Below are 14,524 nucleotides of genomic sequence, written 5' to 3' on the forward strand. Positions count from 1 at the left end.
ATGACTTTAACTAATTTGTGATAAGCTAAAATTTCTAACATTTCTTGAGTTCTTCTCATGTATTTTACTCAGTCAGGCCAGTGATGAGAATATTCATTCTGCATCGGATAGCTACATATATGAATTAAAGTCACAGGGCACTTAATAAAAATTTTCTGCAAAAATAAGACATTTCATTTATTAAAATTTTATAGAGAAGCATACAAGACTGCAACAAATCACTGAAGTCAAGGTCTAAAGTCTTTGAGAAGTCAGACGGACCGGACACAGTGGCTCACGTCTGTGGTCCCAGCACTTTGGGAGGCCGAGGTGGGCAGATCATTTGAGCTCAGGAGTTACAGACCAGCCTGGGCAACATGGCAAAACCCCGTCTTTACCAAAAATACAGCCAGGCGTGGTGGAGCATCTGTGGTCCCAGCTACACCGGAGGCTGAGGTGGGAGGATTGCATGGGAGGCAGAGATTGCAGTGAGCTGAGATTGTGCACTGCACTCCAGCCTGGGTGACAGAGTGAGACCCTGTCTCAAAAAAAAAAAAAAAAGGCTGGTGCGGTGGCTCATGCCAGTAATCTCAGCACTTTGGGAGGCTGAGATGGGTGGATCACGAGGTCAGGAGTTCGAGAGCAGCCTGGCCAATATGGTGGAACCCTGTATCTGCCAAAAATACAAAATTAGCCAGGCATGGTGGTACGTGCCTGTAATCCCAACTCTCCGGAGGCTGAGGCAGGAGAATCGCTTGAACCCAGGAGGAGGAGGTTGAGATGAGCTGAGATCACGCCACTGCACTCCAGCCTAGGCAACAAGAGCAAAACTCCATCTCAAAAAAAAAGCCAGGCTTTGCATATTCTGGTCCAGGGGTTGCTGAGAAACATGGCCAATGTGAGGAACAACAGCAACAGTAAGCCCTTGGCAACACATTGAGAATGCGGCTCCCCTGAAAAACAATGGACAAGATTAAGCAGCAGTATTTCTTAACTCTTGCGATAACAGTGTAGGTATAGGCTGGGCGTGGTGGCTCACTCTTGCAATCCTAACACTTTGGGAGGCCAAGGAAGGCAGATCACTTAAGGCTAGTTCGAGACCAGCCTGGCCAACACGGTGAAACCCCGTCTCTACTAAAAATACAAAAATAGCCCGGTGTGTTGGTGCTGTAATCCCAGCTACTCCAGAGGCTGAGGCATGAGAGTCATCTGAACCCAGGAGGCAATGGTTGCAGTGAGCTGAGATTCTGCCACTGCACTCCAGCCAGGGTGACACAGAAAGACTCTGTCTAAAAAAAAACAGTGTAGGTAGAAATAAACTAAGCCTCAACAGTAATGGTGATCACTTCCAAGTGGCAATAGTATCTGTAAATTTTTTTTAAGTTTCTATATGTTTTACGCTTTCTGTAACATTTAGACATCATTTTAAATTGTTTTTAAAATTGACATAACATAATTGGTCATAGAAATCTGTTTCACCCTACCTTGATAATACTGAGTCCATGGATATAGAAGCTGCGGCCAACACACCTCATTTCTGTTGCAGTCATACTCTGTATAATTTATCTGGAATCTAGAAAACATTTTAGAGGATTACAAAAACTACAAGTGAAAAGTATCAGAACTTGATTAAAGGAATAAACTTCCAATTTTCAAATATATATTTTTCTGCTTCCTAATGTCAACTAGGTGACCAACTGGAGTACCTTGTCAGGGGGCGGGGTAACTGTGCAGGAATTTTAATAAACTGGACAGATGCACTGATAGGGAGAAGGTCAGCCTTGTGCTCACAGGTAAGCCCACACTGGTACTGCCAGTTCACTGAGGAGAACCTAGAGGGAAGGATCACATGGTCAGCATAGCCACCATTCAGTTCTATTCCACCAAGAACAGCAGGTAACAGATGCAATCACAATACAACCTGAGGTTCTCTTAAGAAGTTTCACATTCTACCTGTGCTATTTTTTCTTTGTATTTGTCCATTGTCTTTGTCCATTTCGACACACAGATCCAAGGAGAAGAGAAACTCCTAATAACCCCTCATGGGCCTGTTGCCCCGCGACAGCTGCCAGTCTTGTCAGTCTCACTCCTCTCCAGCCAGTGCATTTTATACAGGTGCTATCAAAGGTACCTTTGTTCATCACCTGTTTTTCTCAAACAATATAATAATAAAAGCAGCAGCTAGCCACTTATTGAGGGCTTTCCACGTTCGAGGCACAGAGACAACTTGCTTGCAACACACCATCTCATGTTATCCTCAAGAGTACTGCGAAGGTGGTAACTGCACTCCCATTTTCCCTTGCAGAGTCACCACTCTCCATTCCCAGTTTAGTGGACCAGAAGGGATTGGCCCTAATCCAGAGGTGCACCCATCACCTGAGCCTAGCCAATAAGAGCTGTCCATTGCCCCAGTCATAGGGATTGGTTCAGAAAGGAGCACATGACCCAAACTGAACCAATGAAAGTCTGCCCAGATCTATTTAGAGAAAGAGGAGGGGCCGCGCCTGGTGGCTCCCGCCTGTAATCCCAGCACTTGGGGAGGCTGAGGTGGGCAGATCACCTGAGGTCGGGAGTTTAAGACCAGCCTGACCAACATGGAGAAACCCCATCTCGACTAAAAATACAAAATCAGCTGGGCGTGGTGCCGCATGCCTGTAACCCCAGCTACTCAGGAGGCTGAGGCAAGAGAATAGCTTGAACCCGGGAGGTAGAGGTTGCGGAGAGCCGAGATGGCGCCACTGCACTCCAGCCTGGGCAACAAGAACTAAACTTCGTCGGAAAGGAGAATGGAGAAAGGAGAAAGGGGAAAGGGGAAAGGAAAGGGAAAGGAAAGGGAGAGAGACAGAGAGAGAGAGAAAGAAAGAAAAGAAAGAAGAGAGAGAGAGAAAGAAAAAGGAAGGAAGGAAGGAAGAAGAAGGAAGGAAGGAAGGAAGGAAGGAAGGAAGGAAGGAAGGAAGGAAGGAAGGAAGGAAGGAAGGAAGGAAGGAAGGAAGGAAGGAAGGAAGGAAGGAAGGAAGGAAGGAGAAAGAAAGAGAAAGAAAAGAAAAGAAAAGAAAGAAAGAAAGAGAGAGAGAGAGAGAAAGAAGGAAGAAAAGAAAAGAGGAGGAAAGAGGTTTTCTCCCCACTGGACTTGCTGCAGTGACATCAGCCTGGATTGCTAGTGCCCATCTTTGCCATCTCTTGAGGAGAACCTCCCTGAGAATGAAGCCAACCCAAAGGAAGAGGAGCTGAGACACGAAAACAAAAAGATCCCTGACCACACTGGAACCATGAACCATGAACTAGCTGTATGTGGATTAGTCTGAACTTGAACCAATAAACTCCCCTTTTTGCTTAAGTCAGTATGAACTGGGCACCTGTCACTTAAAACTGATGGAGGCAGGCTGGGCATGGTGGCTCACACCTGTAATACCAGCACTTTGGGAGGCCAAGGCGGGTGGATCACGAGGTCAGGAGATTGAGACCATCCTGGCCAACAGGGTGAAACCCTGTCTTTACTAAAAATACAAAAATTAGCGGGATGTGGTGGCACATGCCTGTAATCCCAGCTACTCGGGAGGCTGAGGCAGGAGAATCACTTGAACCACAGAGTCGGAGGTTGCAGTGACCAGAGATATTGCCACTGCACTCCAGCCTGGAGACAGAGCAAGACTCCATCTCAAAAAAAAAAAAAAAAATCTAATAGAGGGTTGTTACATAAAGGTATTATCACCATATTACAGAGGAGGAAACTACAGCTCAGAAAGGTTAACTAATTGGCCAGTGCCACACAGCTCCTAAGTGGGACAGCCGTGATTTGAACCTATCTGCTGCCAAAGTCTCTTAACCACAGACAATATTCTCTGACCAGCATATCAGTTACATTCATGGATTTCAAAATGTACTTAGCACTAAGTAGCCCTTTATTCATCTTTGTACTCCCTAAAATACCTTGCAGACTCTCTTACACATGGCTTTATAAATACTTGTGAGAATAAGTCTCCATTATACACATAGTTCATACATATTCCATATGTCCATATAAACATCTTGCTAATAATTGCAAGTTATAAATAAATAATCAGTTTCTAAACAAACATTTCCCTATTGTTGGGAATGCTCTCAACTTTCCTGACTCTCTCTAAACTACAGTGATCCAAGATGTGATCATACCTTGTCTCTACGCCAAGTATCTCCTGCTGAGTAATCCCTTCCACTGCACCAGCATCCGAGATGAGAATGCGGATGCTCAGCCGAGCAGGAACGTCCAGGCAGATGCCGTTCAAACTGCTAGCCGGTGGGTCTGCACCTGGGTCAGGGGCATCTACACCTATAGAAATGTTAAGTTAGGCACTTCTCAAAGAATAATTTGATAAGTTTTCCTACAATGTCATAATAACCAAAATGGGGAATAACATCAGGCAGGCATCACATCAATGAGGCTTTAGTCTCTTACAGGCTCTAGTTACTTGTCACTCCATAACTGTGTTATCCCTTCAAGTCTACAAGGCATAGGATGGCACTAATAAAAACTGTGTTTAAAATGTTTCCTTGTATGGGCTTGTATGGGCTGGGTGCAGTGGCTCATGCCTGTGATCCCAGCACTTTGGGAGGCTGGGGCGGGCAGATCATGATGTCAAGAGATCGAGACCATTCTGGCCAACATGGTGAAACCCTGTCTCTACTAAAAGTACAAAAATTAGCTGGGCGTGGTGGTGCTCGCCTGTAGTTTCCAGGTACTTGGGAGGCCGAGGCAGGAGAATTGCTTGAACCCAGGAGGTAGAGGTTGCAGTGAGCCAAGATTGTGCCACTACACTGCAGCCTGGCGACAGAGCGAGACTCCGTCTCAAAAAAAAAGTTTCCTATGTTAGCCAGTCACTGGAACTTAAAAGCCCTGACCCCACATATTAAAGCTATAAGTCACGATTCAATTTCCAAGCTCCCACTGAAATCTACCCAGCCTTTTAACAGAAACGTATATAATTGCAGTAAAATGCCATCGTTATTCCATGCAGTCACAGTTCTAGTGAAGGCTGTGTAAGACATTTAAAATCCATACTAACAACTTTAGGCCAGACACAGTGGCTCATGCCTATAATCCTAGCACTTTGGGAGGTTGAGGTAGAAGCACTGCTTGAGCCCAGGAGTTTCATACCAGCCTGGGCAACATGGCAAAACCCTGTCTCTTAGAGAAAAAAAAATAGCCAGACATGGTGGCACATACCTGTAGTCCCAGCTACCCAGGAGGCTGAGGTGAGAGGATTGCATCAGCCTGGGAAGTCGAGGCTGCAGTGAGCCACGATGGCATGGTGCCACTACATTCCAGCCTGGACGACAGAGTGAGAACCTCATCTCAAAAAATAAAAATAAAAATAAAAATCAGCCAGGCATGGTGGCTCACGCCTGTAATCTCTACACTTTGGGAGGCCGAGGTGGGTGGATGACCTGAGGTCAGGAGTTCAAGACCAGCCTGGCCAACATGGTGAAACTCCATCTCTACTAAAAATACAAAATTGGCTAGGTGTGATGGTGGAGCCTGTAATCCCAGCTACTTGGGAGGCTGAGGCAGGAGAATCACTGGAACCCGGGAGGTGGAGGTTGCAGTGAGCCAAGATCATGCCACTGCACTCCAGCCTATGTGACAGAGTGAGACTCCATCTCAAAAAAAAGAAAAGGTAATAATTGAAAAAATAATAATAAAACAAAATCCATACTGACAACTTTAATTAGTATGTATTAGATAAGTAAGTAATTTCCTAATGTTACTATTGTATTAATACAATTGGGAGAGAATGAAATTGAATGAGAAATTAATTTTCATTCATCTGGGAGAAAACCTAGCAAGGTCAATGAGAGGAAGTGGGGTAGGTTCTCTGGCTTCTCTGAAGGGGGTTCTTCGCTCCTTCAGGGATTCCGAAGGTCAGTAACACCGTCTTATGACTACTTTCCTTATACATGTGTCAACACCACTTCTCTTCTGCTTATTAACCTGGACCAAGGTTGCTTTTTGGCTCAGACATGAAATAAAAGCTAATCGCTTCCACCTTGAAGGGAACAAAATGTCATCACCACACTGATTTCGTACCTCATCAACCTGGGTTCTCTGTCTGGACATTTTCCCTGTGGTTTATTTCCCAAGTGCTGACTTTTCTCCAGCCCTCAGGGTCATTCCACAGCCTATCTAGCTGGCCTGGGTGGCAGAGTCCGGGGCTTAACAAGCTCGACCTCTGGGTTCCATTTGCAAATGAGGATCTAGGTCTGGGCCCAGTGCCTTGAGCACCAGCTGGATGAGCAAACAGCAGCCTGAGTGCCCCGCTGGGGTGAGGGTCCAACAGGACTCCCTCCCCAAGTCAGAGAGTGGTCTGGGGCACCTTGAGCTCACAGATATATCACATGATCCATGACCACAGAGGGGGAAGAGAGGGTCCTCATCACCGGACCCCAATCACAAGGAGTGGGCACAATACAGATATGTGTCCGTATAGGCCCTTGTGTGAATTCCAGCCCACTGAGCCAAGCTCACCTCAGAGGGGATGGAAAGGGCGAGGGCAGGATCCAGAGGGCTGATCCCCACCCCCCAGGCAGAGGAGAGGGGGCACAGCAGCATCTGCAGGGAGAGCAGGGCAGGGGCAAAGCAGATGCGCACACTCATTGGGCTCTTTCTGGTCCCAAAAGGCAATTCCATTAATTAGCTCAATAAAAAAAGCTTTCTATTCAAAGTATTTACACACTCAAGACTCCCCAAGAAACTGGAAAGATGTTACCTAACTTGCTACCAGGGAACAAAGGAAAGAGGTTGGAACTCCAGGTTTTCATTCAAGCTCTGCCAAAACTCACTGTGACCTTAGGCCTTTCCAACATAACCTGATGAGCTGGATCTCCATGACTCGAAGGACATTTTGGATTCGGAGGTGAAATTGGGCCTGGTGAAGAAGCTTTAAAGTCGGGTTTACCTTTATTCCATGTACATGTGGTATATCTTCTTCCCTTTGTGTACGATCTACTTGCCAATTCAACACTGCAAATACCTTTGGCCAAAGGCACTGGGCTGTCAAGTCTTTCTATCTCGCCCCCATGATCCCTGCTATTATTAGATCTGTGGCACCTTAATTACTTTCTTTCTTGACCACTTTATTGAGATATAATTCACATACTATACAATCCACCCACTTAAAGTGTACAATTCGATGGTTTCTGGTATAGTCACAAAGCTGTGTAACACTCAGCAGATTCTATTTTAGAACATTTTATCACTCTGTGAAGAAATCCTTTACCCACAGCAGTCTCTCCCCATTCCCTCCCAACTCCTCCGCCTCCAGCATCCACTAATCTGCTGTCTCTATACGTTGCCCATTCTGGACATTACATATAAATTGAGTCATACAATATGTGGTCTTTTGTGTCTGGCTTCTATCACAATATTTTCAATCACTTTATTTTCTTTTAAGTTAACAAAATTAGCTTTATAATGACAAAGTCAATTCTCAAATGCCTGTATTCCTGGCAATCAAAAACAGCAATTCAAACTGAAGTGCACTAAAAATCTTAAAACCTTGCTTGGACTTTGTTTTAATGTATTTTATTTTATTTTGTTTTATTTTTAGAGTCAGGATCTTGCTCTGTCATCCAGATTGGAGTGCAGTAGTGTAATCAGAGCTCACTGTAGCCTCAAACTCCTAGGCTCAAGTGATCCTCTTTCCTCAGCATCCCAAGTAGCTGGGACTGCAGGGACATGCCACCACACCCAACTAAATTTTAAAATTTTTTTGTAGACACAAGGTCTCACTATGTTGCCCAGGCTGGTCTTAAACTCCTGGCCTCAGTCAGACACGGTGGCTCACGTCTGTAATCCCAGCACTTTGGGAGGCCAAGGCAGGTGAATCACGAGGTCAGGAGTTCAAGACCAGCCTGGCCAACATGGTGAAACCCCGCCTCTATTAAAAAAATACAAAAATTAGCCAGGCGTGGTGGCAGGCGCCTGTAATCCCAGCTACTCGGGAGGCTGAGGCAGGAGAACCACCTGAACCCAGGAGGTGGAGGTTGCAGTGAGTCGAGACTGTGCCATTGCACTCCAGCCTAGGTGACAAGAGCAAGACTCCATCTCAAAAAAAACAAAACAAAAAACTCCTCAAGCAATCCTCTTGCATTGGCCTCCCAAAGCGCTGGGATTATAGGCGTGAGCCACTGCTCCCAGCCTAGACTTTCTTTTACAAAGACTGTTATTGGCCAGGCGCAGTGGTTCATGCCTGTAATCCCAACACTTTGAGAGGTTGGGGTGGGCAGATCACTTAAGTCCAGGAGTTAATGACCAGCCTGGGCAACATGGCAAAACCCATCTCTACAAATAATACAAAAAATTAGCCAGATGTGGTGGCGCACACCTGTGGTGCCAGCTACTTGGGAGGCTCAGGTGGGAGGATCCCTTGAGCCTGAGAGGATGAGGCTGCAATAAGCTATGATTGCACCACTGCACTCCAGCCTGGGTGACAGAATGCCTCAAAAAACAAACAAAAAAAACCCAAAAAAGTCATCATGAATAAGAAGAAAAAGACATGCCAAGTTTCCTGACTGGAGAGCTAACCCCTGGGCAGATGTCCAGTTAAGCTACAGTTAAGCCTCAGGAAGATGACCTACTGGGTTGGGCTCTAATGCTGAGACTACAGTTGGTAGTCACAGCAACCAAGTTACAGGCTTTATTGTACCCGGGTTTGACTTACGTATTATTTCGAGCCAGCCATCACTAAGATCAGTGTAATCGGAGTTGCCTCTCATTGCAACATGAGTCGCTTGTATTAATGAATCAAGTCTTGCAACAGCATTTTCCCTGCAAGAGAGTAAGGCATTCTCAGCTCATGGCCAGCAGGTCTTGTCCTAAAGTCCTTTCCAGTGAATGTCCGGGTTTCACTTCTGCATGCCTAAATAAAAAACTGCCAGAGGAACTGGCATTAAAAACTGGCTGGGTGTCACCCACGGACTAGGTGTGTTTGATGGCCTTCCCAGGATGGACCTACACAGCTGGGGGAGGACATACAGAAGCAATCTTTTACTTTAGACTTAAAATGTTAGTAACTTAGCTGAGTGCAGTGGCTCACACCTGTAATCCCAACCTGTTGGGAGGCTGAGGTGGGAGGACTGCTGGAGCTCAGGAGTTCAAGACCAGCCTGGGCAACAGGGTGAAACCCTGCCTCTACAAAAAATACAAAAATTAGCCAGGCATGGTGGCATGTACCTATAGTTCCAACTACTTGGGAGGCTGAAGTGGCAGAAGCGCATAAGCCTTGTGGAGTAAAGGCTACAGTGAGCTGAGATCGTACCACTGCACTCCAGCCTGGGTGACAGAGCAAGACCCTGTCTCAAAAAAAAAAAAGTTAGTAACTTATGTTGGGAATCGCATGGTTCACAGACTGCCGACTGTCACCAAACTTAGGAGGTAGTTAGAGCACACATTAAGTTACCAGGATAAATTTGTGGGCCAGAGTGATCCAACAGTAAAAGTAACCTAAATATCTAGCTGGAATTTTGAGTCATAAAATTAAGTGAAGACTAAGAGTTGGAACGTAGCATCCCTCCCTCCCAGTACTGTCACTGGAGGGTACAAATCTCATGAACTGCAGGAGAGGGACTCTGCCCATGGACTCAGGCCTCACAACCCATAATCAGGAGCTGCTGCCAATAATTTCTACCAGTTTTCCTTAACTTCTCAATGTCTCCCCCATTTTCTTCCTGCTTCCCAAAGAACTACACATCTTGGGATATGTAACAGATAAAATGTGTGTAAGAATGCACACAGGCTGATCATAACGGCTCACGCTTGTCACCCTAGCACTTTGGGAGGCCAAGGCAGGAGGATCATTTGAGCCCAGGAGTTTGAGACCAGCCTGAGCAACATTGTGAAACGCCATCTCTACAAAAAATATGAAAAATCAGCCAGGCACTGCAGCACACACCTGTACTCCAACATACTCAGCAGGCTGAAGTGGGAGGATCACCTGAGCTAGAGAGGGTCAGGCTGCAATGGGCCGTGATCACACCACTGCACTCCAGTCTGGGTATGGAATGAGACCCTGTCTCGAAAAACAAGCCAGAAAGAATGCATGCAATCAAAACCACAATGAGATATCACTTAGTATCTATTAGTATGGCTACTGTCAAAAATAAATAAAGAAATAAAAAATAAGGCTGGGCGCAGTGGCTCACACCTGTAACCCCAGCACTTTAGGGGACTGAGGTAGGCAGATCACCTGAGGTCAGGAGTTTGAGACCAGCCCGACCAACATGGGGAAACCCTGTCTCTACTAAAAATACAAAATTAGCCGGGCGAGGTGGTGCACGCCTGTAATCCCAGCTACTAGGGAGGCTGAGACAGGAGAATCACTTGAACCTGGGAGGCGGAGGCTGCAGTGAGCCGAGATTATGCCATTGCACTCCAGCCTGGGCAACAAGAGTTAAACTCTGTCTCAAAAAACAAACAAACAACAACAACAACAACAACAACAAAACAGAATATAGGCCGGCAGAGTGGCCCCCACCTGTAATCCCAGCACTTTAGGAGGCCAAGGCAGGTGGAGGACCACCTGAGCCTAGGGAGGTTGGGGCTGCAGTAAGCCATGATTGCACCACTGCACCCCAGCCTGGTCAACACAGTGAGACACTGTCTCAAAAAAAAAAAAAAAAAAAAAAAAAGTTAATCACCCCAATTATACTTTGCTCTAGCCTTTTTCATAGCTCTAGGAGTAGAAGGTTCCAATGAGGCCAGGTGCGGTGGCCCACACCTGTAATCCCAGCACTCTGGGAGGCTGAGGTGGGCAAAGTCACTTGAGGTTAGGAGTTTGAGACCAACATGGTGAAACCCCGTCTCTACTAAAAATACCAAAAAAATCAGCCAGGCGTGGTGTTGCATGTCTGTAATCCCAGCTGCTAGGGAGGCTAAGGCAGGAGAATTGCTTGAAGTGGGGAGGCGGAAGCTGCAATAAGCCGAGATCGCACCACTGCACTCCAGCCTAGGTGACAAAGTGAGACTTGGCATCTCAACAGAAAAACCCACACAACAACGAAAAAGGTTCCAATGAGCTGAACAAACTTTGGCAGAGAAATCTGCTTAAATGCGGATGAAATCTGCTGAAATGTGGATGAACTGGCTTTAGTCCCAAGAAAAAGGTCAACTTTCCCTCATATTGATGTTTGAATCAACTCTAAATTGTATGACGTCTGTATTTATTATCACTTTTACACATTTTAATGGACTCTAATTTTTCATATTCATGTTGTCTTTGATATTCATGTAGTGAATTAATTTTAGGCAAACCATTCACATTGCCGATAAATTCAACAATGAAACACTCACCTGAGCTGAGTACAATTTTCATTAATCCCGACCTCTAACAGGCATCCAGAGAGGACATCTTCTCCAAATAAAATGGGTTTGAAAGTTGCTGATGTACACAAACCCCTTCCAGCTATAAAAGAAAAAGATTATCCTCTTGCTACTTTTTGCTAAATAAAAGTAAAGATTAACTTCAAAGTTTTTCGTGAAAAACAGAAAACAGTAAGTAATAAAGTTTACAGTTTTCAAAAACTGAGATCACTGTTAGTCTAATCCTTTCAAAGCTGAACGAAGGTGCCTTTCTGTATCAGAATTCCCAGTCCTTAAGCGGTGGTTTCTTCAGAATGTGACATTGCTCCTGGCAGATGTGGGTCATTACCACTGAGGCACAGATTTCCTGCAGTTCAGAATGAAGTTATTTTCATGTCTCCAATTAGCACCGTCCTGGGCTACAGGCAACAATAACATGGGACTCTCAAGCCAATCTCATATTTCAATCTATTTTACTAGCAACCAGCACTTCAGGTGCAAACAATGTTAGCTGTAGAAGCAGCCGGGCACGGTGGCTCACGCCTGTAATCCCAGCACTTTGGGAGGCTGAGGAGGGCAGATCATGAGGTCAGGAGATTGAGACCATCCTGGCTAACACGGTGAAACCCCATCTCTACTAAAAATACAAAAAATTAGCCAGGCGTGGTGGCGGGCACCTGTAGTCCCAGCTACTCAGGAGGCTGAGGCAGGAGAATGGCGTGAACCTGGGAGGTGGAGCTTGCCGTGAGCCGAGATCGCGCCACTGCACTCCAGCCCGGGCAACAGAGCAAGACTCAGTCTCAAAAAAAAAAAAAAAAAAAAAAGACAAAAAAGAAAGCTGTAGAAGCATGAAAAACCACCACCACTGTTACTCAAGCAGCATGTACATCTCTGCTAAATAAACCAACCGGGCTTTAAAATAATTGATTGCTTGATTAGATTCAAAATATGGTAATACTTCTAACATCAGTTTGCCAAAGAGCTAATCATAATGACCAAACCGGATTACCCGACTGCCAAAGATGTAAAGTCGTGACATTATTCATCCTGTTGATATTTAGAGCTCGGACAGGCTTGCCAAGTTGGTAACCTAGACAAACACAACAAAGGAGCGTGAGCCTCTTTCCTCCTATACTTCAGCACAGCAAACCTAACACAGCAAATAACACAAGAGACATGCACAAGGAAAGAAAATACATAGGCGAAGCTTTCGAAAATACCTTTAGGAGAAAGATGGCACACCTTCATTCATTGTTTTTGTTTTTGTTTTGTTTTGTTTTGTTTTGAGAATAGAGTCTGGCTCTGCCGCCCAGGCTGGAGTGCAATGGCACACTCTCAGCTCACTGCAACCTCCACCTCCTAGGTTCAAGAGATTCTCCCGCCTCAGCCTTCCAAGTAGCTGGGCACCCACCATCATGCCCAGCTAATTTTTGTATTTTTGTAGAGACGGAGTTTCAGCATGTCGGCCAGGCTGGTTTCGAACTCCTGACCTCAGGTGATCTGCCCACCTCGGCCTCCCAAAGAGCTCGGATTACGGGCATGAGCCACCGTGCCCAGGTGCTTTTTTTTTTTTTTTTTTTTTTTTTTAACAGATAAGGACATTCATTCAATTTAAAAAGTACATTTTAACAATAAAACCCGAAAAGTAAATTGCAGGCACGAGTCAGTCTTGGACCTCTCATGCAAGAGACCCTGAAGGTTCTGATCAAGCCAGTTACGGATTACTTGCTGAATGACAATACTGCTTATCATGGGGGCTCATAAAAGACATGTAAACCAAAGTAATCTTTCTTTTTTTTTTTTTGAGACAGTGTATCACTCTGTTGCCCAGGCTGGAGTTCAGTGGTGTGATCTCGGCTCACTGCAAGCTCCACCTCCCAGGTTCAAGCTCTTCTCCTGCCTCAGCCTCCCAAGTAGGTGGGATTACAGGTGCCCACCACCATGCCCAGCTATTCTTTTTGCATTTTTAGTAGAGATGGAGTTTCACCATGTTGGCCAGGCTGGTTTCCAACTCCTGACCTCAAGTGATCCGCCTGCCTCGGCCTCCCAAAGTGCTTGGAGCCACCGCGCCGGGCCATAACCTTTCAATAGAACCTTTTTCTACTAAATCCATTCAACCCCAAGGTCTGTTGTTAGATCATATTCCCATCCATCTCCTATTAATCCAACTTACTGTTTCCAATATTTTACTATGAAAATGTTCACATGTACAGAAAAGTTGAAAGTAATACCATGAACACCAATATAGCCACACCAAAATCAACAGCTGTTAATATTTAGCCATATTTGTCTTAATTGGATCATACAGATGTTGAGCATCTCTTATCTGAAATGCTTGAGACCAGAAGTGTTTGGGATTTTTTCAGATTTTGGAATGCTTGTGTATACATAATAAGTGTATCTTGGCTGGACGCAGTGGCTCAAGCCTGTAATCTCTTCACTTTGGGAGGCTGAGATGGGCGGATCACTTGAGGCCAGGAGTTCAAGACCAGCCTGGCCAACACAGTGAAATCCTGTCTCTACTAAAAATATAAAAAGTATATTAAAGTGAGCAACCCTGCAAGCCTCCCTTTGGAGAAGCAGCAGATGAATAAAGCTTCCTGTGTTGTGTGATTTAAAAAAAAATTTGCCAGGCATGGTGGTATGTGCCTATAATCCCAGCTACTCAGGAGGCTGAGGCAAGAAAATCTCTTGAACCCAGGAGGTGGAGGTTGCAGTGAGCCGAGATTGCGCCACTGCACTCCAACCTGAACAACAGAGCAAGACTCAAAGAAAAAAAAAAAAGAGAGAGAGAGAGAATAAAGAAAAAGGTCAGAGTCAGAAACTAAAATTGGAGAGAGTTACTTATAACCATCCTGATGGCTGGGAGTGTTGAACTAAAGTACGTTTGTAAGATCAATGACTGGCATACACTCATCTTACCTGGATTTCCAGATAATTCTTCTTCATTACCACTATTATAGCTTAAAAATTTTACTACAAATCTCTGTGTCATTATCCCTAGAAATAAAACAAAATAAAAATAAAATGTGCACCATTTCACTAGGAAAAGAAATTATTCTCCACAGTGCTTTATCTTAAAATTGCATTTTGACATTCAAAGTATACTCTCGTTGATTAAATCATAAATGCACATAAGAAACAAGTCTAACTTAGTTTTATGGGTTACAATTATGAGAACCTTGAAGAGAGGAAAAAAAGTACTTTTCAGTG

General features: G+C 45.0%; 1 protein-coding gene across 2 annotated transcripts in view; it reads right to left on the reverse strand.

Annotated features, from left to right (window-relative positions):
- Window positions 1-149: 149 nt before the first annotated feature.
- TCTN2 (tectonic family member 2) overlaps window positions 150-14,524 on the reverse strand; it is a 39,181-nt gene continuing 24,806 nt past the window's right edge. Inside the window, exons 11-18 of one of the 2 annotated variants that reach the window (XM_030939480.1) lie at window positions 14,234-14,311; window positions 12,321-12,401; window positions 11,303-11,414; window positions 8,676-8,782; window positions 4,132-4,288; window positions 1,686-1,811; window positions 1,464-1,552; window positions 150-932 (exon numbers count right to left, since the gene is read on the reverse strand). In XM_030939480.1, the coding sequence (XP_030795340.1) occupies window positions 817-932; window positions 1,464-1,552; window positions 1,686-1,811; window positions 4,132-4,288; window positions 8,676-8,782; window positions 11,303-11,414; window positions 12,321-12,401; window positions 14,234-14,311 (866 nt within the window). In that variant the 3' untranslated portion in view covers window positions 150-816. The remainder of the gene's footprint in view (window positions 933-1,463; window positions 1,553-1,685; window positions 1,812-4,131; window positions 4,289-8,675; window positions 8,783-11,302; window positions 11,415-12,320; window positions 12,402-14,233; window positions 14,312-14,524) is intronic. The other variant, XM_030939481.1, reaches the window with a different exon arrangement.

This window comes from Rhinopithecus roxellana, chromosome 10 (genome assembly GCF_007565055.1).
Source record: "Rhinopithecus roxellana isolate Shanxi Qingling chromosome 10, ASM756505v1, whole genome shotgun sequence".
Lineage (NCBI taxonomy): Eukaryota > Metazoa > Chordata > Mammalia > Primates > Cercopithecidae > Rhinopithecus > Rhinopithecus roxellana.